The sequence below is a fragment of the Thunnus maccoyii genome, chromosome 7 (assembly GCF_910596095.1).
Source record: "Thunnus maccoyii chromosome 7, fThuMac1.1, whole genome shotgun sequence".
Classification (NCBI taxonomy): domain Eukaryota; kingdom Metazoa; phylum Chordata; class Actinopteri; order Scombriformes; family Scombridae; genus Thunnus; species Thunnus maccoyii.
The window spans coordinates 7430137-7456090 of NC_056539.1; the positions used below are offsets into that span (position 1 = coordinate 7430137).

The window sequence follows — 25954 nt, forward strand, 5'->3', positions numbered from 1 at the left end:
CATGGATGCATTATTGCTGCATTCAAGAGAACTCTTATAGTGGTATTTTATGACAGCAATCTTATTTAATAAAGACCAATGTGTGTTCATTATTAACAACCACAGTTGGAGGACTGCTTCACTCAGCAGCTACTTGCTCTTCAAAGGATTCTGAACAATAACGTCTCATTTGTCCACCTTCACTGTGACTTTCTTTGATGTACAAAAGAAGCAGGTATGGTGCCTAAATTAAATCCTTAATCAATAATGATTTTGCTCTTTTTTTTCCACAGTTAAACCAACTGTCATAGATGTCGACATATTTGTGAACAGCATCGGACCAGTATCATCAATAAATATGGTAAGTCCCTTAACAGTACTTGTGATATGTCCTTCCTATTTTGTTTAGTCGTTGTGTACACACAGCTCTGCTTCTGTTCAGGTGTCTTTTTTTCATGGCAGCTCTATGACATTTTCATGTCTGAGCTTTAACTGTGTGTTGTCGATGAGTTTGGTATTTTTCTGCCCTGTAAAACACACATGGTGGGAAGGTAGGTGAAGAGTTGCAACCAGCTGAGACTGTTTTTACCATTTTATTTTGGTAAAAACTGAGTGATGTGGTCAGAGTAGGCATCCAAGGTGCAGGTCTGCTTTCAGCACAGCATCACTCAGTTGATAGTTTTGTAATAAGTTCAAACAAAATGCCAATAAATTACAAAAAAATGTTGATTCATGTGAATAAACACCCCGAATGGACAAACTCCAACCAGTAGACACATATGGGTTCAGATCAAAAACACAAGTTTAATGTGAATATAGCAAGAATAACAGAATCTGTTATGTTATGGCGGTATGAAAGCCTGTCCCTTCAGCTTATTTAATGCCCTCAACCATTCGAAGGTAAATATGTGTTTGGTATCTGAAGCCTTTAATTTGGTGATCCATTGTGGTTACCTTCATAAAATCATGTGCAAGTAATACCAGAGTCACTAACTTGTGACGACTTCTCATTTACTGTATGCTCCACCTCAGACAACATTTATGCACGTAGCACTGTGCGTATATCACTGTGCTTTGATTTGATGGCTAGGTCCTTACTGTCCCCAAATAAGCCTTCAAGTTTCATCTTAAAGGTGCAGTGTGTAGAATTTAGTGGCATGTAGTGGAATGGACTTAGCAGAAATGGAATATAATATTCATAAGTATGTTTTAATTCGTGTTAAATCACCTGAAAACAAAAATTGTTGCGTTTTTAATACCTTAGAATGAGCCCTTCATATCTACTATGGGGAGACATCAGCTGGTCATGTCAGCTGATCCGAGGAACTGCACTGAGTTGCACCAGCTATGTGAAAGCTGGCATGAGCCATTTGGCAGAGTTTAGGTTATTTATTTATCTACGTGGTGCAAGCGATCTGTGCAGCTTGTTTGTAATTTACCGCTGGCTCTAATGTCTCTGCAGCATCTTGACAACGCCATAGCACAGATTCACTGTAAACCTATATTCAGTGAGCGATAATGGTGATGGGGTAGCGTGTGTGTGTGTGTGTGTGTGTTGGGTGGTTGGGGTTATATGCTACCTCCTATTTGGATCAGGTGGCCTATTCTAACACATTATACCTTTAAAACTAGGATTTGACAATTCCTTATATCGGTGTCACACTGTGGTAGTATCAAGAATGACATTGTGACGTACAGCAATGCACGCTGCTGCCAATCTAACCCAGGGACACTGAGGCTCCATTTACACTTGTCGTATCTGGTTTAAATTCAGATACAAGTTAATACACTTTTATTAACACTTAGTCACATATATTTGCCTCTGTTGGCTGCACCACAAATCTAATTGCAATCCTTGTGTAGTTGTGGTTTTTACTGAAGTGTGTTTAATTTTTCGACATACAAAAACAAATGTACTTAGAATTATTTTAAAGATGCTATAATCAGATAAAACATTTGACACATGGAAACTTTAATAATGTTGCGTCTGACTGATTTTGGGCCCTATCTTACGCCCAGCATAAAGCGGCGCCAAGCTCAACGCAAGTGTTTTTGTTAGTTTAAGACCGATGCACTTGTCATTTTCCCCTCCAGCGCCCACATTGTTAAAATAGCAATGGCACTTGCGCCCATCAGAGCGCCCATGGGCATGTTGGTCTTAAAGTAAGGTGTGGTCAGGCGCATTGATGGCGCATTGCTATCTTGAGGCAGCAGAGAGTGATTGCGCTATTGACCAACAAAAACCTGGTCTAAAGTCAATGGCGCAGTGTTTCACTGTTATTTTAAGGGCCCATTATCATTATAGTAATATGCGCCTACATAGGCGGGTGCACAACATAAACCCTGCTTGTTACACACACAGGATGCGCAGCAGCGCACAGACATGCAAAAGATTACAAATAAAAGGATTACAATGTGAACAATTATTATTGTGTACATCAACACAGTTTAAAAAATAAAATGTCATAATGCTTAGTCATAATATTTATCAGAATTAACTAATTGCTGTAATGACGGATAAAATTGTCTAATTATTTGACCACATTGTGGCAATACACATAGGTATTTAAACAGACAGACAATAATGGATCAGATACAGATCGACTTTCTTGCTGCATCAATACATGAGGAACAATACATGACATGAGGAACACATGAGGAAATAAATGAGGTGAAAATAATGATTAAACTAACGAAGGAAATAAATCTGGACAGCTTCTAGCTGCTGCCAGCAGCAGGATCAGCACCTTGGAGAGCTGACAACTGTGTTGATGATTCTTTACATGATTAAAATTAATGATTCAATTTTTGAACAATATTTAACAAATATTCTTAAACATTTTTGAGAGTACAGTGATCAGGTTTCCATACTTTCAGCAATTAAAACCCTGCTGATTTGACCTGTCACTCCATGACTAAGCAAAATGATTTTAAAGAAACCAAAGCTGTAATTAAAAAAATAAACCTTTTCAAAAACCGAGTGAAAATACATTTGCAACAAATCAATGAACAGGATCATCAACCTGTGGTCTGGGGCTGGCCACAGGAGGGTTCGGTAGCAGCAGTTGCCAGTGTGCTCGTTATGGATTATGCGCTTTCACTTTGTGCACAAGCAGATACGTTTCCTCTGCAGAGAAGCGTTCTTTCTTACTACTTGGCAAATGCGCCATTATAATAGCAATCTGCATAGGTGCAAGCACACCTGGTTTTTAAAGGGAATCAGAGATGACACTCTGATTGGTTTATTGCATGTTACACTGAAAACACACCCATGATTAATTAATAGACTAAGGACAACCCCTTTGAACCATGTGCCTGGCGCATCGACATCTTTTTCCACCATTAAAATAGCAAAAGTGGATTTGGACACACTCTAAATTCACTTGCGCCATGCGCTTCAGACCGTCCACTTTAGATCATTAAAATAGGGCCCTTTCGCTCACATTTAACTGTTGAAAAGGCAATAGTTCATATAAAGTCCATGTTAGTCAACTAGTATGATATAAGACAATTAACAGCTGTAAACATCAACAAAACTCTCTCTCAGCCTGAAACCAGAAAAGACTTAATTATAGTATTAACTGTCACCAGAGTGAGACTGCAGATTTAGTAGAACTGACTGTGAGTGCCAGTTTTAATTGGGCAAAAATGCACTCAGGAGGTCCAATGGAGTGTCAAACTGTCTTGATGCTGTTAGATTTTAGGGTATCTGAATTTGCAGGATTAAATGGAAGATGGTAAGGAGAGACTTTGACTTACTGGCTGAGAAGAAGGGAATAGGATAAGTCCAAGTGAAAGAGAGGGAGATCAGAGGGGATGAGGGAGTCTAGGACAGACATCGGTCAGGAGGAAAAGCACAGAGATTGGTAAGAGATGGGCGAGAGGCAGGAGGTTTTAGGATACTTAGAAGTGACTGTATGTGAAGAATGATCAAGTAAGGGAGAGTTATGGGTTTTGGAAAAGAATACAGAGAGTATCGACGATCAAATGGACAGGCAGAGAGAGGAGATCTTAAGTCGAGAGAGGATACTGTTGAGGTGAACAAGTAAATTTTTTGGGCAGCTTACCTAATAAAAATCAAATGCTGATCATAACATTCTCTCAAACATTTCATACATGACACGAGGAACAGCATTACAGGCATGTATGTTAGTGAATTGCAGGACTTTAGTGGCATGCTCCATGTCAAAAATTCTGCTCCACTTATACACAAATATTTCTGCAGCTACCTGTAAATACATTTTTAGCTGCTCCTTCATAGCAGTTTATTGTCATTCATATGACTGAAAAGAATAGTTTGACAAAATGTGCTTATTTGCATTCTTACCTAAAGTTACAATATGAAGAGGGAGCTGGCAGGCAATTAGCATAAAGGCTGGAATCAGGGTAAAACCATAGACAGTAAAAAAAAAAAAAAAAAATGGATGTAGCCAACGTGACGTTCCCCAATGGTTTGTGGACTCCCATTTTGAATCCTCCAGTTTGGCATTTTGACCGTCACCATCTTGGATTTTTGGAGCCAGAAGTGACCATACTTGGACAAGAGGGTGGAGATAACCCTAATGCTACCTGCTAGCTTGGTTAGTATGGTGCATTTACAGTCTATGGTTAACTGTGATAACGCTAATGCTAATTTTCGCTAGTGAAAAAACAGGCTTAAAACCATTAAAACAAATGGTTCTTACCGGAAAAACTGAACATCCAATACCCTAGAGGGTCTTTTAGTACAAATAAACGCTGAACAAGACTTTTTTAGGCAACCAAAATGTTACAGTTAACTTTCATGAACTGAAAACAGTGAAATAGTGACAACTACAACTATACTCTGTGAATCTGGGGTTATGCCGTGGTTACATTACCAAACCAACCAGCGACTTGTCAATCACAACATAGCCATGCGCTAAAGCATACTCTGCTTTATCATTTATTTTACTCTCAGTGGGACTATAATTTACAAAATGAACATCATGCTTTATTGAAGAAGACTTGAAACTAGTGATTGAGACCATAAACTCATTAGGAAAATATTTACTGAGCTAACAAATCAAGTGAGAAGTTGGGTCATTTTCTCCTAGACTTCCATACAATCGGCCTTCTCTTTGGAGCCAGTGGAGTTGCCCCCTGCTGGCCATTTGTGAAACATTTCCCAACATGTTGAACTGTTTCTTTCAGTGACTTTGGTGATATGAGGTAGAGAATGTTTTCTCCTGTCCTGTCAGAGAGAGCTGAAATGTTCAGGAAATGAGGCTTTGCTATACTTTTACTCAGTTGTTACCTTTAGATTAATGATAAAGTTTGCATGTTAACATTTACATGTTTGCGTCACCTTTAAGGCCCTGCTAAAAAAAAAAAGCAGGTTTCAGGTTTTCTGGGTGATTAAAGCTTCTCTCAGGTTTAATTTGGGTGTAACATGGGTTGTTCCAACCCGACATTTGCAACATAATCAAGCAGTCTGTGCACACACACACTGACAATGTCTAATCAGCCAAAATAAGTGAAAGCACTTGTGTGGTTCTAATTGCCTTGTAGACATTGCTGTCGTTTGCATGACTTTGTCTCTGAAGTTAACAAATGTTTAGACCTCTTTTGTGACTTTATCTCAAAAGGGAATTTAGCTACTGTTTGAGCAGACATCAGCATTTTTCTCCTGAGTTTGATCCAGCGCTTAGCTCACAGAGCAGCTGCTGGCTGTGCAAGCAGAAAGCCACATTTGGTCAGAGGACCAGCAGAGTCCTAAAACAAGTAAGCTGCGCACCATCCAACAACCAGTAAGTGACCATTTAAATGTCAAGGATGGCATGGTAAGGATAACACTCTGAGCCAAATGCTCTATCTTTAATGATAGGACAGATTATGTTTTACGTGGTTGCTTAATTGTGTCTTGAAAAAACAGTGCAGTTAATCCTGTCATATATTGTGCTTGTAAGCATTGTATTATTGCTACACTATATGTAACATATCTATATGAAAAGCATAGTCCTGTGCTTATATTGGCATTCTTAGAATATTCAACATATACTGAAAGTTTACATGAGAGCCTGTTACTTGCTTTAATTTAAATCATCTCTAGTATTTTTAGTGTATATTTGGTGCTACTACAGCACACACACAAGCACCCTCTCTTTACTGCATGACAAGCTAATTTTAAGCCACATTGTCAGAGAAGAATTCATATACGATATCAGTTGTCATACTTGTATTGTTTCTAATTACAATGCAGTGTATAATTCAGGGTGTCATGAGTTCTCCAGGAGACAGATGGTGATTAATTCCCTTCACTTTAGGAATAAAACTCAGTAGAAATGAGGCCATTTTCAAATCAAATGTACAGTCAAAGAGAAACCTATTCTGCACAAATATGGACAAATTTGAATTTTAAACTTTAATTAAATGGTCTAATTGATGTTCATTAGCCCACTAAACTATTGTACCAGGTCTTTTGACAAAAGATTGCACTTCCTACGTACAGAACCTGAGTGGTTTGAGTTCAGTAGAGACCACTACAGAAACTGAGTTTTCATTCATGCCCTATCACAGTGACATTTGTACTGTTTTTTAACAAAAGGTGACATCACTTTCATGCCTGAATGGCTAAAACAGTTAGTGATCGAACAACCCATTCATTCATCCATCCTTCTATCCTTCCATTCATTCATCCATCCACGTGAATGTGAAAAGTTGACGTCAATTTTTATAGCTCATTCTCATGCAGACCCATTGCTTTTTAAAGGCTTATATACATTTATTATTCATTAAAATGATATTACTATACCCTGAAGCAGAGGAGCACACTGCATCAAAATCAAACAAGCCAACACCTGCACACCTCAATACCTGCAGCTGTATGAAATTCTTGGTGTTTGGTTGCAAAAGATAAACTTGCAGATATTTGACTGCACATTATATTTGTGTCAGTGCAGGGATGACTGTAAAATTATCACTCAAAGGGCAACAAAATCAGACTCAACAACATGAACACAGTTACTTGCTTATCAGAGAGTAAAATGAAATGCTGCATTTTCTATCCAAAGCTATATCAAATTTAATTATGACTAACAGCTGTGAAAAACCTGACTGAACATTGTTACATTATAAAAGACCTTATATCAATCAGCATTGATCTTTAAGCCTGCAAAAAGGTAACACAGCTAAACTAGCCATAAACATAAACACAGACTGAGCTGTTGTATACTTTTTTCGCCTCCCTCTGCACAAAAACATCTTCCACTTGATTAAAATTTGAGGCTGATTCATTTCCCATATGACAGACCTGGGATGTTTTTGTGGTTAACTGAGTGCTCACCCTGTAATTTGATTAGTCAGGTAGAATTTTAAAACCAGCTGTATTAGAATAAATAAAAAGGTGTGCAGTAAGCTACGATAGGCCAGCTGGTTCGTTCTCTCCTCCAAGCTGCCTGTATATATATATATATATATATATATATATATATATATATATATATATATATATATATATATATACTGTTCATAAAAGAACACCTGGAGGCCTGGTGGCTCATTCAGCCCAGTTCAATATCTACACTGGTCACAGTAAAAACTGCCGTGACTCAGTGCCCAGAGACCCAATCTGGCTGCTACAGTGACAACCTTTCTAGAGGGTGCAAATACGCCTCTCTTCCAGTTTGGTCCCTGAGACTAAATCAATATACTGTACAGCAGATACAGTGAAAAGTCTATATCCCTATAGGCTGGACCATACAGTAACAACAGGTCTGTTCTCATGACTCGTGGCCTGGAAAAATTAAATGAATTCACAACAACACACACAAGTTTAGACATCGTTCTAGGTGTGATGTTTATAACAGACAGACAGACTTAAGTAAGGTGCAAAGTTTTTAATGTAAAATCATTCTTGGTTCCAAACTTCTTAGAAGTCACATCTTATCACAATCAAATCTAGAATAATCAACTCCAGTATTATCCTCTTCATGTGTGGTCTACAATAATGTGGAATAACATAGAGCAACTTTATTATCATTAGTAGACCTGCACAACTTCCAAAACAATAGAGATTTGAAAAAAAATATTGAAACATGGTGTAATGACAAATGAAACTGATATAAAGTAACTGCATATTGAAATGAGGCAGGTAGGATGTGAAGATCACATCCTGGAACTGAACATGGAGCTCAGGTCAGACTCTCTTCTTTTGCTAAAAAGCAAAAATGAAAAAATAATCAATTAAAATGACTTTATAGGTAAAGCATCACAATAAATGCTGCAAATTTGGACAGACGTAAATGTTAGTGTCCATATGCCTTGGAAACATTGAATTATTGCACATAAAATAAACATTTGATCATCTTGTTGGTGAGAGCTCTTAATTGACTGTTTATTGAATCTACTGAGAAAATGCCACAGCTGATAAATTAGCTCTGTCTTTAAAGCCTGTCAGGTCCATGCAAGTCCACTCAATAGATAATGTACTGCTTGTCATGTCTCTATTGCCATAATGAAGTAAGGACAGGACGAGAGCTTTTACTGACTCATTTGAGAATAATTCTGTACTACATGTACCAAAACTTCCTCCTGTTCACAAAAATAAGAGCACTCCACAGTTCAGAGTTCAACAACTTTATCAGACAGCTTTGCAAATTGACTCCTCCTACATGTTCTACCAAAAGAAAAGGACCCAAAATTGTATGCGAAAGCAAAAGTTCCTTCTTTATGAATGACTGGTGGTGCATTCAAAAACATATTAAAAAAACAATGTACTTGATTCAGATTCAAACATCAAACACCACCTAAACTTTACAAGCTCATAATTTTAAGCTTATATTTTAGTAGAGTGAAATATGCATGTAAATCCGTAAACCTTAATTTGGTGCTTTCTATTACAAGCACATAGGCAATTTTAACTGCAGTGTGTTAAGAAAATCCAGTTTTAGCAGCAGAAAAAACTGACTGAAGAATGATAAAATAAGATCCCATAATGAGTGGATTTATTTATTACTTTATGTTTTTGTCAGTATTTATTCATAATGTTTATTTTGTGGTGTCATATTTATTCAGTTTTGGCCATTTGGACTTTCTGAAGCTGGGAAATTTATGCTGAGTCCCAATTTACAATAGAGGACACAGCATGAAATGACTCAAAGGCTGAACCTGCGCCTCTTCCCAGAAAGAGAAGGTGAAGATTACAAAAAAAAGACTTTGGAGTCACAGAGACACTAGAAGTGAAAACAGGGCAATTATTCTGTTTGCAGAGCCTTAATGACTTCATCACACCTGTGCACAAATGAACCGGTTTCCATCATTTGCATGGCTGAAGAAACCTGAACATAACACGAGTCCACTTAGAAGTGATATGAAAAGGGATTCAATTAAACCTGGCCTGACCAAAAAATGATGTTTTCCTCAAATAAAGCAAATTAAAGTATGCACAAATATTTATATTTATATGAAAAGTAATGCTCTACCTACTCTTCCTTCATTTTCACTTCATTTAGCACAGTGACAATGAAAAGCAGACCCATGCATGAGCCATTCAGAAGAAACAATACACTGGTCTATGTTTTAATAAGCAATATGTTAAGTTGGAGAGGGCAGCATCTTTGTAATTATAAAGAAGATGCTATTTTTATACTTATGGGTCATGTAGTGTCCAAGGCAACCTCATGTAATCCAGGAGGAATTTCTGCCAAAACAAAAGCCAGTGCCAGTGGGGTCCCCGATGCTATTCTCACCCTGTGGAGAGAGCAGCCCACTCACCAGCTATAACACACCGGATACCAAGACAAATACAATATCCATGCCAGTTCATTTCCCACTGCTGGCAGGACTACTGCAACATTCTTGATACTGCGGTTTTGTTTAGCTCCCAGCAGAATATTAATTTGTAATGTTCCTGAAATGTGCAGCCTACTGTAATTGTTTGGCTCGTACCTGCTGTGATACAAAATGGCCTTGATTATTTTTTTTAATTCACATCATAAAAAGTCTTTCTGCAATACAATAGGCGGGTTGGCTGTTTCAACTTAGTTACAAGATGACTGTAACTATGTTCTCACACCCTCTAACTCAAGACAAGATGAAAAGCATGCTTTCACTTAATAAGCTCAAGTGCTGCATCTCATTTTTTCATTTTTTTTTTTTCTGGGTGGAAGATTTGGGTAATGAAGTCATCAGCATGAGGATCATATAATGAGGCTCTTGGTAACGCTCACAACAGAACAGATCTCAGTGGAATATTAATGTGCTGCGAGTGTGGTTCAATCATCATGTAATGAAGTAAGAAAAAAATATCTTTTCCTGTTTTACCAGTGTTCATAACTTTCATGATACCTGTGTGACCACAGTGCAGAGCATCCTCGGTCTGTTTTATAGTGTTGGCAGACAGACACACAATGATGCAGCTATAATGTGTGAGGAGAACTGCACTTGATCTGCAGAACAACAGATTCATTTTGAACTGTTTTTATGGAGCAGTGGACATACTGTATCACCACTGCTCTGCCTTCTACCATCAAAGCCACTAGAGACTTTAAGAAGTAATGCATTACTAACTGGTGTTTGAAAGCTGATCTGTAAAAAGAAAAAAAAGGAACAATTCAGTAGTTTGACATTGAGTTGAATTAGCGATTATCAAACAAATGGATTTAGGGCAACAATACTGTATATCCTGTTGTTATAACTTCTAGCATTGTTTATGTAGAACACTTTATGCAGATAACTTTCTGAGCAGGGCTTCCCAACCAACCCTCTCTAACACTTTCAAACTGGCAATGCTTTAGTTTTTTCACTTATGTTAGCCACAGTAGCTACTAGGCGTGTGCCCGAATACAAATACATTATTCGGCAAAGCACAAATAGTGGGTTTTATACAAATATTTGTTTCATACAAATATTTAAAAAAAATATTTGTTGGGGGTGTTCCCCAGAGATAAAGCTGAGCTACTGACACATGCAAAGTGCTTCCAAGGGACTCTCCATAACCTGTTGATCCATTTCTCCTTTCAACGAAGTTAGATTGTAAAAAATAGGCAAAAGGCATGTTTCCCTTACAAATAATCTACCTCAAGATTTTCAAAACACTGAAGGGAGGACAACTGTTTCAGTTACTGTAAACTTACTAAGTGAATAGGGTGCTTGTTTCACATATTTCTCATTTGCTGTCCTGGCATTTGCAGCACTGAAATCAAACTTGGCATAAAATGACAACAAAAGAGCTTATTTTATCCATAGTACCCATTGGTCTCTGCTGTGTCTACAATTTGAAATTTGGATTTGGGTTTTTTTCTTTGCTTCACTCGACAATCACTGGAGCCAGAAAACCTTCTTTTGGCAAAAGAGGCAGAGCCGGTGTAGAGCTGTGTGATAGGCTGAGGAGTATGTATAGCAAAAGACAACAAATTATGTGAGACAACTAGTTTAATTCTGTTGGGGGTTGATTAAATGAACTGAACTGTGAAACATAAATAATACACAACAATAACAAGCTTTCCATGTGTAACATTAAGCTACCTTCAGGGCAGTGGAGCATGTTGTTATCCATCTGCTTTCTTTACACCTTTAACCTGTGCAGGGTCATGGGGGGCTGGAGCCTATCCCAGCATGCATTAGGTGAGAGGTGGGGTACATCCTATGGGCAATTTAGAGTTTCCATTTCACCAGATTTTCATTTCTTTAGACTGGGTGAAAACTATTATTGGATTATTATTATTGGAGCAAAACAACTGAGCACCTGTGACAGTGGAATTTGTAGTTGTCGAAAAAAGTCAGACATGTATCAGTAAATTTGATGCTTTAGGAGTTGCAAACTTGTAGAATTTTTTTTCTCTCCCACAAACACAACAGTTACACCTTCTCAAATATTTCATTGCAGGTGCACAAATCCTTTTCTACCTTTTTCTTTTTTGTTACAGTTGCTGCAGTGAATATGTTGCAAAACACATTCACACACGTGTATGAAATCATGTGAAGTCATGGACAAAATTTGCACATCCGCAAATCAGTATGTGAATTCATGCAATGAGAGTTGCACACCTGTAGAATATTTTCTCACAAATACAGTTTTTTTTTCTTGGATATTTTTCTAGAAACACAAGTCATTAATTACTTGAATCTGCTGCTACGAGTCTCAAATGCTGTTTTTTCGCTCACAAATGACAACTTCCACACGCTTTCACTGTCGCACCACATATCTCAGTGAAATATGGAGCAAAAGTGATATATGCACCTGTAGAGCCAGGGGCATGTCCTGTTCAGAGATCAGAGAACCATTTTGGCCAATCAAAGCACCTTGTTTGAGACGGGTCCGGCAGCTGGATCTTATTGGTTCATTTGGACGGCTGTCCTGTCCCTTGGCGCTGAACAGAAAAAAAAAACACCAGCCTCAAATCTCCACCTTCTAATGTTACCCGACCGTCCCGACTCCACAGAGGAGCTGACATTCTGATGCGTAAGGTATGTTTTACACTTTTGTTTATACAGTAGTTTAAATATGAGCGCTGGTCAGCGACATTGGTAATCAACGTTTGTTATTTAGGGTTAGCTCCTCTTGCCTCCTGACAGGTATGTTAAGCTGGCTAACAAATTACACTGTTACATTAGTTTACGCTAATTAGTCAGCAGAAGATACACTCATACTAAATTACTTCCTCTTCTAGAAAAATTTCAGATCAGGGTGAGTCTTTGCAGGTGAGTATCATATCATGGGTATGCACTTAACATGAGATTGATGGTGTTTACTATGTGAGTGAGTGATAGGTCGTATTTATCAGAGCCTCCTGGAGCTGTGTCGTGACTGAAATCCAGTATTTTATTTTTATTTCAGGTTTGTTTTATGCAAAGTGGATAAATTATTAAATCGGGGCGCCATGGGCTTAACTGTATTGATGCTTGTTTACTAATGCTGAACTGTTTATTGCAGTGTTTTTCATTCCTGGTCCTGGGGCTTCCCTGCCCTGCATGTCATAAATGTTTCCCTCTTCCAACTAACCTGATTTAAATGATCATCTCGTCATCAAGCTCTGCAGCCTGATAACAACCCATTCATTTGAATCAGGTGTGGTGGAGCAGGGAGACATCTATGACAGTGATGAAGCGTCCATTCAGCGTGAAGAACAATAATTATCTGAACTTTAGCTAAGTTTATTGTGAAGTGACAATAGTAATCATACTGAACAAAGGAGGAAAGTTAGGTATTGTTTGTATTTCAGTGGTCACATATACTTACATTGAGCTTAAACTGATCTATATACAATTAATTTACGCATGTGATTGTATGAACAGAAGCAGAATGTGTCACAGTACAGTGTAGCAGATGAAGACACCTCCAGCCTGGACAGCGGACCCTCTACTGTTCATGTCTACTCTATCAGTCTCTGAAAGAAATGTAGAGATGGACAAAAGTTTGAACATTCACAGAAATCAAAAACATTTATATTGTATTAATGTATTTGTTACCCGAGCAGACCTGGATGTGATTCTTATTTTTCTCAATGTTAATGTGAAAAGTTAACCCCACATTACATGTGTAATTGTTTGAATGTAGTGTACAGTAACAGCATTAAAGCCAATGCAATACAAGGTCAGTAGACTTGTCATCATGAATTATTATTACATTTTTGATTGACGTGGACACTTGGTAACCAAACAGCATTAGATTATTTTCAGTAAACTGCTGCAAGTAATTTATGTTCAGGTTCTCTCCAACCATGATTACAAAAAACAGTACTCATAAGTTTTATATGTCACATTCAACACTTCAGTATATTTAATGTATAATATGAAGGAAAAAACACCACATCAGATTGTATAGACTAAAACTTTATTTTACAAAAGGAGCATGTGAAGGATTACAGCAGCCACAGCCCAACCCCTGTATGCTTCTGTCTGAAACAACTGAACGAGCTGATGCTCTCATCAACACACCAACACAGGGCGCCATCATGCTGTCTCTCTTGGCTGTGCAGACTGAGAGGATGATATTAATCTAAGGAACAGTTGGTGGATGTTCTGCAGCTTCTGCTTCAATCCTGCATCAAGTTTCATTCTCTTCACGCATCCCATGTTGCTGCTGTGGTCTTCATCACTCAATGTGATGCAGCTTTGCTCCTCGCTGCAGGCCTGTTGATGGACAGAAGTATAACACAAGACTTTTCAAAGTATTACATATTTCATGTAGACAGGGTAATAACTGTTCATGAGTAAATATAGTCTAAAATATTCTTAATTAATCTGTGGAGTGGGTCTTAAGTATTGTTCAGTTATATCACTGGTCATCAACAGTAAGTGTCAAATCGCAAACATTTAAGAACTTCAAAAATGTGGATTGTATAACGTTGCTGGATGTGATTTGAGAGTAAAATGCTGGACATAAAAAGCATAATGTTACTGTGAGACAAAAAGGCAGATTTGTAGTGTAGAGTTACTACCAGCAAACTGATAGCTGATTGCTAAATAAAGCAACAGGGATTAGCTAGCAAGGGGAGCTAACCTAAATAAGAGACACTGATTTCCAATGTAGCTGACCAGCATGTATATTTAAACTACTGTATAAACAAAAATATAATTAACCAATAAGGTGCGACTGCTGGACCTTTTTCAAACGAGCTGCTTTGATTGGCCAAAAGCGTTCTCTGAACTCTGAACAGGGCCCGCCTCTGGCTCTACAGGTGCACAAATCACTTTTGCTCCACATTTCACTGAGATATGTGGTGAAAAGGTGAGAGCGAGCGGACTTGTGAGCAAAAAAACAGCATTTGGGACTGGCAAATTCAAGTAGGTGTAATTAATGACTTGTGTTTCTAGAAAAATATCCAAGTAAAAAATGTATTTATGAGAAAATATTCTACAGGTGTGCAACTCTCATTGCGTGAATTCACATACTGATTTGCGGATCGGGTGTGTGAATGTGTTTTGCACCATATTCACTGCAGCAACTGTAGAAAAAATGTGAGCATATGAGTTTCTTAATTTGTGATTCGTAGAAAAGGATTTGTACACCTGCAGTGAAGAATTTGAGGTGTTACTGTTGTGTTGTATTTGTGGGTGAGAAAAAAAATTCTACAAGTTTGCAGCTCCTAAAGCATTTTTCTCTGTGACTTCAAATTTCCTGATACACATGTGTGACTATTTTCTACAACTACAAATTCCACTGTTGCAGGTGCTCAGTTGTTTTGCTCCAATAATACCTTCATAGAAAACAAAAAAATGGCTTGCTTACCCTCTCTAATACTCATTTACAGTAAAAGTGACAGTTGGACACATTTCATATTTTTAAGACGTGTGTAAGTCACACCAGGTGGATGACGGATGTCTTCCAGGCGACCTTTAGCTGTCTCTAATGAGGACACAAGGAGAGACTTCAAGACAACAAAGGAACAAAACAACATGCACAGGCCTGATACAGTATGTACTGTATGCCTTGTCCTGCATAATGATTAAGTACCCGCTTCACACTGCAGAGGAGTATGGTTTGCCCTAGTTTATCTGGTGCAGTGACCAGTACTGGACTTCTAAACAGGAAATAAACTATCCAACTTTATATCACAGAGTTTGTCAGGAAAATGTTCATTTGAAAATAAGGGTATATTTCCTTGTCTGAATTAGAATGGGTTATTTCTACATTGAACTGCAGTGAAACAAGGAGAAAGACAGACAAATGATAATAGAATAGTGGGGGTGGAAGTCTATTCAGTGTTAAAAAGAGAAAAAAAGTACTTCTTTGTTCAGTTACAAATGGCTGAGAGATGAAAAATAGAGGTCTTATCCAAACCCTTGAGTTCATGGTCATGTCAGAAACATGAAGGTGCAACTACAATCATCTTCAAAGTCCAGATGAAATAGCATTTCGAGAGTATCTAACAGGATAGACAGGTTGGACATAACATTGGGAGGAATTTTATTTGAATGTTGAAAAGTGGGCTTGTCATAATGAATCTTAGCTCTGTGCTAAAATTTGAAGATTGATTGCTGGGTGGATGTTATGATATTATTGGTTGAAATTAGTTGGTTCAAGCCTACGTATGCACATGTCATATTTTGTTTAAAGGAAGAACACATATTTAAATTTTGATACTAAGAATACGAAGAAACTGATTTTTTTTGGCATATATATTGGCATATATATATATATATATATATATATATATATATATATATATATATATATATATATATATATATATACAGGTCCGCCATATGACCAGGGATGTGATCTAAAAGGGTTAAAAGGGCATTTTTCATTTCATATCGACTTTAAAAAGCTTTACATTTCAAATATCATTAATAATGCTTATTTGCATAAGGGGACAGGAAGGTCAGTAGACTATGCCTCTGCTCACTTTTCACAGAAATGAAAAGCTGCATCACTGCAGGCAGCACAGAGCTGCTGTGTCGTCATGGTAGGTGGCTTCTGCCAGGCTGTTTATCCCAGCTTGAGCCATTAGTCAGCTCAGTCGCTTTCTGATTTGTATTCTGGCAATTTTAAACATTGGGTGAGCTGTGGCAAAATGATTCCTTACCTATCAGTCGACATTAAGCCATGTGCAGATTTTCAATAATGACTAATATTCCCATGTGTCCACACGATTTTGAAAAATTGATGGGGAAATATTCCATTATAAGAGTAAATCTGTTCAGTGTGACCCAGCGTAACAACTTTTAGACAGGAGAGAATGATAAATGATGAAATTAATTTTCCCCCAGCATCTTTAAAAAGTAAAACCACACTGAAAGGACAGAGAGAGTGGGTGTTTTGCAATTACAGTTAATAAGTGTTGGACAGTTTACTTGAAAAATGCAATCATTTACACATTACATATTACTCATTAAAATGTTTATTTAATTACTTAAATAATTACTCAACCGCAAATCTAATTAGTTACATTACTCATTACTTTCATTACTCCATTCAGCTCAACAACTTCCACATCCACATTACATCTTCTGTGTTCAACATGCAGTCAGTCTACAGTTAGGAGATATTTACTGACCATCAACAGGCATCTTAACGTTTGCCCCAGTGACTGCATAAAGTCCCATCCTCTCACTGTAGCTGTGTTGTTCTCACACCCTCAAACTCTCAACTAAATAGACCTTTTTCACAGCAGACATTTTGACATAGCAGAAAAGGCACATGTGTAATTAGAATTATGGCTGCATCCAATTTCATTTAGTGTACTATTGTCCTGTTAGCAACCAAGCTAACTAGCTTGCCAAATGTTAATCAGCAAGCTAGTTAGCTTAGTTGCTAACAGGGCAATAAATACATAGTCTATTCAAGAAACATTTGTACCATCGACTCCTGTTTCAGAACTGTTTGCAAACTCTCTGGTGTGAAGCAGTTTATACTCCAGCAGAGGAGAGTTAAATAAAAAGCAGCAAAGCTAACAAGATAGCTTCCTCTGTTTTGGACCCTCAAAGGTCAGCACTGTCAAGACTGCTTGCTATTGGTCAACAGTGTCCTTATAAGTTAATATTTCATCTGTCTTATGTAGAAAGTTTAAATAAATTGAGTCCCAAAACTCTTGTAGTGTTAAACATTCAACTTTATTTTTATCTTTAATTTAAAATTTTGATCTATGACTTTCAATATTTTTCAGATCTGTTCATTTTTCTTGTGGATACATACAAAAGTATGTGGACACCTGAAAATTACATCCTAAATGACACCATTTAACATTTAATTCCCAAACCATTAATATATAGCATATACTCTTCTCAATCTTTCAAACCTTGTGGAAGACAAGGTTTGAAACCTGGTTGCAGGGAGCGGCTCCCATTCAACCATAAGAGCATTAGAGGTCAGAAATGATGTTGGGCAATACAATCTTACTGGAAGTGACATCGTAATACATCCCAAAGGTGTTGGATGGGGTTAAGGTCAGGGTTCTTAATGAAAAACAGCCCCAGACCAAAAGTATGTGGGCAGACATATATTTTTAGCCATATGGTGGGCTATATGCCTCAGTCTTCTGCCACTAAAACAAGTTTCACTGCTATGATACAGATGGTATTTCCATGCAGTATTCAGAATCAGATCTGCATGTCCCAGAGGATAATCTTTTCTGTACTTCAGTTTGAATGAATATGTCATGTGGGGTCCATTTCTAATGTACAGTAGTATCTTTAATTTTACTGTGAGTAAATCAGCAACCTTAATTAAGCAGCTCCTCTGAGGCAGTTGAGGTGAAAGACCCATTTTCTTCACAGCAACGCCTGCTGTAGTGGCTGAAAGCAGCTGCAAGCAGTGGGGAGCAGAAGTGAGATCGATACTCTTTCAGCATAGTTAAAATTACCCTCCAATGTGAAATTATATAACAGATTACAATGCTAGAAATTTTGCTGTATTATTATACGAAATTTACCTCTCAGTCTCCATCTGCAGCTTGCTATTTCCAGATGCGATTGCTTCAGCTCATATCAAGTTCTATTTACTTGATTTGCAGCACTTTCCCTCCACTGGTCATTAAATCCTGGATAATGTTCAGTTTTTTTCAAATCTCCAGAGCTCCACACAATTAAAGGTCATAAGCACCCAGTGGTTCTCTTGATTATAGACTTCATTCTAATTGGTGAGCTATTCAAACTGGTGCAGTGAATGGGTAAAAGGTCAAATGCATTTCAGGCGGTAGCAGCAGTGTGAAAAGATGTGGGTTGCTGGAGAAGGGAAGACTATTATTAATTCAATTGTCTTGTATATCTTCAAACATATTGTTGCTAAAGAGGACCATAAGAACTCAACTGTTGTTTTTGTGGAGATTTTTGGTTTTGTCTGCCGTTAAGCCAGATACTGTATATGTGCCCCACTGAGCTTGTACAGCAGCACTGGTGTCAGGCTAGTTAGAATACAGACTAGGCATGCTTATTTGCATAATTAGTAACTTTTGTTGTTGCAACATAGACATTGTTTGCATCATCACCTATGTAAGTAGCTATAAGTGGGCACATATCTTCTTACACACAAATAATGGAGAAATTGTTCGCCTCATTAAATTGCATCTAGTAATTAATGTAAGGCAGCAGTCAGTGTCTCTTTTTTAATCACAACGCTGGTACGATTCTAAAACAAATTAAAGACCTGCAGATGTTTTAACTTGCTCAATTTGTTCAATTAGCTTTATTCAGTAAAAGTCCACTGGCTATAGGGTTTTGTTTGATACAAGCAACTTTCCTAAACTAGCAGGTCAGCATGACAGGACCTCCAGTAAGGCTAAAGGGCAACACACACTGGCGTTGTATGACACACATACTGTTTCCTATGTCACTGTTGTACACATCCCCTAAAACTGAGTGGTTCACAGAGCCAAGAGTCAAATCATGTGCCTGTATCATACTATACTACAACAGAAGCTGAATGTACACTGGGAATGTACATTTACCCCTGGGTAATGGCATAACCAACATGAATTGGCTTTACACTCTTATTACTTCACACCTCAAGGTGCTAAAATCACAACAAGTACCAGGAACTGTCACATCTGAGGGTTTATGACCTGTATAGGGTGTCCTCTTTTCTCATGTAAACAATACTGTACATGATCAAAAATGGCAACATGAAACATGAGCAATGAAAATCTTTGTGTTTAGTTTCAGATGTTGACAAATTACAGTACCACATATGATATGTACCCAACCTCATATAATATGTTCATCATTTGAAGCCTACTGGATGAGTGGCAAAGCATTTCAACTCTACAGCAGCAGTCTAGTGGATAGTGTCATTTTGATATATGTGACATATCGCTGCCTGAATGAATATGATACTGCAAATATACTCTGCATAGTTAGTAGTTTTACGATATGTCAGGCAAAGCCTGAACAAACCCATACCTGATTGCATCATGGGAAGACAGTACAGTCTTTTTCACATGTATTTAAACAAATAGTTGGACATTTTGAGAAATGAAAACTGCACCTCTAAATCTCACAAATTAACATGTTGTATCTCCATATGAAAACCAACATGTAAAAACGATTAGAGGTCACTGTGCCCAGCCAAGAAATAGTCTAGCACAGAACCTGCCATAAGATCACATGTTGTTATTACATTGGAGTAGGTGGATTGTGTTACCTTTGGACAGAGCCAGGCTTGCTGTTTCACCAGCATTTATGCTAAGCTAACACAATGTCTATACAGCCTGCAGTAGCGAAAGCAGCACGTTAGCAGAGCAGCAGCAGCTTCAGTCCTCTCAGTGTCATAAGATGGATGTAAGTACAGTATTGAGTGCAGGTCGCCTGCAAAAGTTTTAGCAGCATTCAGAACCCAACACACAATCACTGTAGTAAAATGTCTTAAAGAAGACAATTGTCTTGAAGTGTAAAAATAAGATTCGAAACATGTTTCTCAGCAAGATAGAGAATAAACATAATTCTCAAAATGTCAAACTATCCCTTTAATTGAATGTGAAAACAAAAACTATGCCAGTTTGAATTTTTGATTTTACAGAAAGTCAAGTAAATGAAAGATCAGCTCTGATGATTAAATTTGACTTGTGTAAGTTTTGCTGAGGTAAAAGTAAAGGACTTCAGTAAGTTATTTAAGTATTGAATATAACAGTGTGAACAATTCAATCACTTTTAGAAACAAGCAGAAATATGACATCTCAATCTTCAGCCTCAGAAAACTTAATCATTGTCCTTCACAGACACCGTGACTCCTCGTCTGTCCACCAGTCGTCCCTCTTGAGTTTCCTGCCGGTCACCTGACCCTTCTCCTCCCTGCATACCTGTCCCTCATCACCTTGTTAAGCAACTGTACATAAATACCAGCCACTTTCCTTCTCCCATTTGCCCGATTATCTTTGTTGCCCTCCTGCTGTAGTGTTTCAGCAATTCCTTCCTACCTGTACCTTCCTGTAACCACCTTGTTATCTGCCACCTGGGTTTAAAACGTGCTGCATGTCTCTGACCTGCCGTCCTCCATTTGCCTATTTAGATTTATTTGTCGGATTATGTTGATGAATCCAAGCTGTTTAACCAAAGTTTCTACTAATTCTGCCTGCATTTGGCTCCATTTTTTTTACAACTAGAGATGATTCAATATATCTCAGATTTGGGCCAATGCACTGACATTATTGCACCAAAACCTTTGGAAAACACAAGATGAACCGTCAGCTTTTTTCTGTATTTAGCAGCTCATAGGTCATTTATTTTTGTATGGTCATTTAGTCCCCAATTGCATTAATTGTTATGAGATTGGAAAAAAAAAACAACTAAATGATACAAACAGAATTGATAGTCCAGTCCATCAGTAGTCCAACTGACTGTATGCTCTCCAGAGCTGTAGTGTAACTGGGTCTCTTCATTAACTTTACATTAGCTGTAACATGTGTATCCATCCAACACTTCATTTCTGGTAACAAAAGTTGAGGTAGCTGTGGAGGTGCTGACAGGAGCTTAAAACCAGAGGCTCACTCCCAGATGCACTGCAGCCTTGGAGAGTTTGCTGTCAGCACAATGGTGGGTTAAGCAGATCACTGAGAGGTGCCAGGTGAGGTCTGTGCTCAACATACGGACCAGTGAACCAGTAAAATGATAAATGATCTGGCTGGTGAAAATAATGAATGATAAATGCCGTACAGAGATGTGTTACTGAAACTCATAATACTTCAATTCAGTGTCATTTAAAAAGAAAATAAATACTCTTGAGAAGCAAGTGAAGTTGTTTTTTTCTATCCTTCACTAAACTAAGGACAGAAAACATCATTAGTGATGTCATTGAAATTAAATATTACTGCACTGTTAATCCACTCACGTCTTTTAATTTTCTCTTTTAGGAATACCAAATCGACATCATCTTTGCTCAGACATGGACAGACAGCCGTCTTAGATACAACAGCACAATGAAAATATTGACTTTGAACAGCAATATGGTGGGACTTATTTGGCTCCCAGATACCATCTTCAGAAACTCCAAGAATGCAGATTCCCACTGGATTACAATGCCGAACCAGCTCCTCAGAATATGGAATGATGGGAAGATACTTTACACCTTGAGGTAAACACAGAAAAGCTTTTATTTGGCCAATTTATTCTTCCTCTCTTCAGTGTCTCAGTGAAGAAATACACTGCAGAGTTAAAGCTTTAGAATTAATGTTCTTGCATACCCAGACAAATTTGAAATGGAAATATTATAATTATATTCTTCATTAATGAATAGTGCTATCACTATAACCAGTACACAACTTACAGTATAATTTATTTACAGTATATGGCTGCTGGCCTGTTGATATGCATGTGTATTATGAAATTACTTGTTGGGATGCACAGACTAAAGTCGACTGTTACTGAAGTAACACTAGGTTTGGTTGTGTTTCAGTGTTTGTTTTATGACTGGACATATGCCAACCACATTATAAAAGGAACAATAGTCTGGATAAGTTCTTGAGTGAAATTCCAAATAAGTAGCTTGAACATACTGTATTACCCAGTAAGAGTATTAGCCAGGTTAGTTAGGCATATAGGCATGCATATACTGCATACTGTTTTGATTTCATGTACTGTACTGTACCTTTGCTCTCTCCATTTGCCTGCTGAATGCTATCATGCAAAATTTTTTAACTCTGATTTTGGTGATTCTGTTGTTTTAACTTGTTGAATAATTACATGACATGTGTCCCAATGCACAGCAGGAACGAAGCTGCTCATAGAGCCAAAAGATAAAACAAATTTTGCACAGAGATGAGGCAACTCCCTCTCCAATCTTGAAGAAGAATAAATCAAGTTTTAAAGTTTAGGAAAACAACTGCTTATTATTTAAAGTCCCCCTATACTCAAAAATATGTTTTTCGCCTTCCAATAGTTGGATGTTTGAGCTTCACTGTGCAGAATGATGTACAGTATGTGCAGAGTCTGACACTGGAAAGCTGTTTTCACATTCATCTGCTGTGCTCATTGAAAATATAAATTTTAGTAGCGGGCCTGTGAGCATGATTTGTGGCATCACAAATAGTTTGGAAGCCAATCATGGTCTAATATTCAATTTATACAAGTATGATGTGGAGACTTGAAGCCTCCAGTGCACAAACACTGAGAATGGACTTTACAGTGAAGTATATGGACACAAGTACATCTTGTGTCCAGCAGTTAAATTTCTGAAATGAAACATATTTGCATATTTATTGATTCTGGATTTTTATGGAGGGAGAAGGATGAGATGTAATTTTAAGGATTTTGTGGAAAAAACATACAACACACAAATTATTATTCAAAGTAGAGTATTTTATATACATTTTAAAACATGTCTGGAGGAGATCTTCAAAGAATAGTCGACATTTTGGGAAATATGCATATTTTGCTTTCTTGAGAGTAAGATGAGAAGATTGATCTTCTGATCTAACTCTTGAAAAGAAAGTGAATAAGCATGTTTCCCAAATGTCTAACTATTGCTTAACGTTTGAAAGTATTAATATCGTTCTAAAGTCCCAGTTTACTTTAAATCAGTCAGCAAGTCTTGTGTCATTCTGTTTGTAGAAAATGGTAAAATATACATTTCTTGTAAACTAAATAATAATAATGCATTTAATTTGTACTGCACTTTTCATCTGCAGTGAATCTCAAAGTGCTACAGCGTTAAAAACATAAACATATAACATGAAGAAAATAACAAGAGTTAAGATGAAAAACACTATGCTATGCAGATTGGTACAGTATGTAGTGCATACTCATTTTATTCACTAAGAAATTTATGCAAAACACTTTGGGACACAAACATTCCCCAAAAAGAGCAGTGGAAAAGTAATTAGCCTGTCATTACCAATTGTAAGTGCAAATTGCCTGTGTGAGCTTAAAGACCAATTTACTAAGGCAGCCACTCTCGTGCCCTAAAGCCCTTTTTGTAATTGGAGCACTCAACATTAATATGAACTGCTCCTTCAGTAATAAGCATCTCTAAACTGTCCTCAATCTTTTTTGGCACTGGCCTTATGTTTAAACATAAGACATCTCCAGATTTAAATTGACAATGTTTATAAATTTTTAATTGTTTTTAAATTTTCTGAGTTTTTAGCTTAATCTTTTGTACATATGTGGATATATATAAGATTCCACTGCCTAAACATGTTGGACTCCTGGAAATGTGACAATTCACAGATTGCGCACGTATTTCTGCAAGAACAAAAGAAGTATCACATTTGCTATGAGTGAGTCAAGTCACAAACAAAGTCCAGTGAGATTCTCCCTCATGGAGCTCTATTGATATTGACTATTCAGGAGCGTGCAAACTTTGAGGAGTAATATCCGTTGATGGCATGAGAGAAAGACAATGAAATGTCATTTGGTATTAATTGAGCATTGGCTTGGCTGGAGTAAACAGAGATGACATTTTGTGATATCCATGCCTCTCCCACATGCACGGTATTGTCCCAATTCCATGCTTTAATGAGGTTGAAAGATCATACCAGAATTACAGTACAAAGATTTCTTTCCTCTGCTTTCTTCTCCTATGTTTTCTTATCTTTGTTGATTCATTCACATACTGATTTTTCTTGTTCTTTTTCTCATACTGTGGACTTCATTTTGCACTCTGTGTATTGAGAGGACAAAGCCCATTGTTAAGAGGAACTTCCAGGTTTTAACATATTTTCCTCTCCTTTTCTTCTCTGTTTTCTCAGTCAGGTGGTTGCATTTTCAAGGGAACCCAAATTTGAAATGCTTATCTTCATCTTAATTTAGGCTGATCTGTCAAACCAGCCAGTTTGAGGTCAGGGCACTCTTAACGCTGCCTGCAGCCTCTTTTCCCAGGGAGATAAGAAATGTGACTTGCTTTAACTGGTTTATAATTGAAGGTCAACGACATATTGGCTGCATGATTACATCCACAGTTTTGTCTGGTCTTAAGGGGCAGCTGGCCTTTGGCTACATCACCGATCTTTCTAACTGCAGATTTCCCCGAGCAGTTACACGTGATAATATCTGTGCAGGTTTGTTGAAGCACACGTGGTGCCAGAGCAGTGAGAAATATCAAGATATACAATGTCACATTGTCTCTCCACACCAGTGTTTCTCAGTCCTGGTTCACAGAGTGGATACAGCTGGTCACTCAATATCCCTGAAAATGTGTTTTTTATCAGTGTGGTGAATTAGAGGCCACTGAGGGCTGCCGACGGTCTGTCAACAGTGCAGTTCCTTGGTTGCCACTGGAGGCTCATTAAAGTAGTCCCCCTTTAATTTTTCCTAGTGAGGTATTGAGTCACACGGATACTGTATGTCGTTTATAGCAACATTACAGAGAGAATACAATGATATTTTCAACTACTGTATATTTGATTTACAGCTCAAGATACTTGAACTACTAACAAAATTAGTTTGGCTTCTAATTGAGGATATTGATATATACTGGGGCTGCAACTAACAATTATTTTATTATTGATTATCTTTCAATTATTTATTTACTCAGTGTCACATTTTGTTCGAACTAAAGTCCAAAACCCAAAGATATTTTTAAACAGAAAACAGAAAAGCAGCGAATCCTCACAGGGGAGTTACAATCAGAGAATGGTTGGAGTTTTTGCTTGAAAAATAGCTGAAAGAATAGTCAGTTATGAAAGTATTGCAAATTAAAGATACTCTATGAGCTTTCTTTTTTTCAACTTCCATTGCTTACATCCAAGTTTGCTAGCTTGCTTTCATCCCCTGTGCATTTTTCTGGCACATTCTCCCTTTTTTGGTGTGTGTTACCACCACCTGTCAATTAGAAGAGTAGTGTGAAACCATTGGCAGCGATGTGTATCATGTCACCCGCATGGTCAAGAATGTGTATCTTTGTACGTGTGGACGAGATTTAGAATCAAATGCAAACTGGGTCAAAGTTCTTATTATTTGATTTAGATATTTTCTGCCAGAGTTTGCAAAACTTTTTAAAAAATACTGTAATAAAAATGGAGAATGATGTTCTTTACAAGTTCATGTGTTTTTGTAACGGTTGTTGACTACAAACAGTCTTTAGGGGAATTCAAGAAGTGGTTGTACTGGGTTCTTCCCCTCCCCTGTAGAACATGTACTGTAA

At 37.5% G+C, this 25954-nt stretch overlaps 1 protein-coding gene across 3 annotated transcripts in view; it reads left to right on the forward strand.

Moving 5' to 3' along the window:
- LOC121900446 (gamma-aminobutyric acid receptor subunit gamma-3) overlaps positions 1-25954 on the forward strand; it is a 65853-nt gene that overhangs the window by 18742 nt on the left and 21157 nt on the right. For 2 of the 3 annotated variants that reach the window (XM_042416771.1, XM_042416772.1), the window contains 2 exons: positions 273-340; positions 21726-21946. In XM_042416771.1, the coding sequence (XP_042272705.1) occupies positions 273-340; positions 21726-21946 (289 nt within the window). Of the gene's footprint in view, positions 1-272; positions 341-14669; positions 14725-21725; positions 21947-25954 lie in introns of those variants that run through there. The other variant, XM_042416773.1, reaches the window with a different exon arrangement.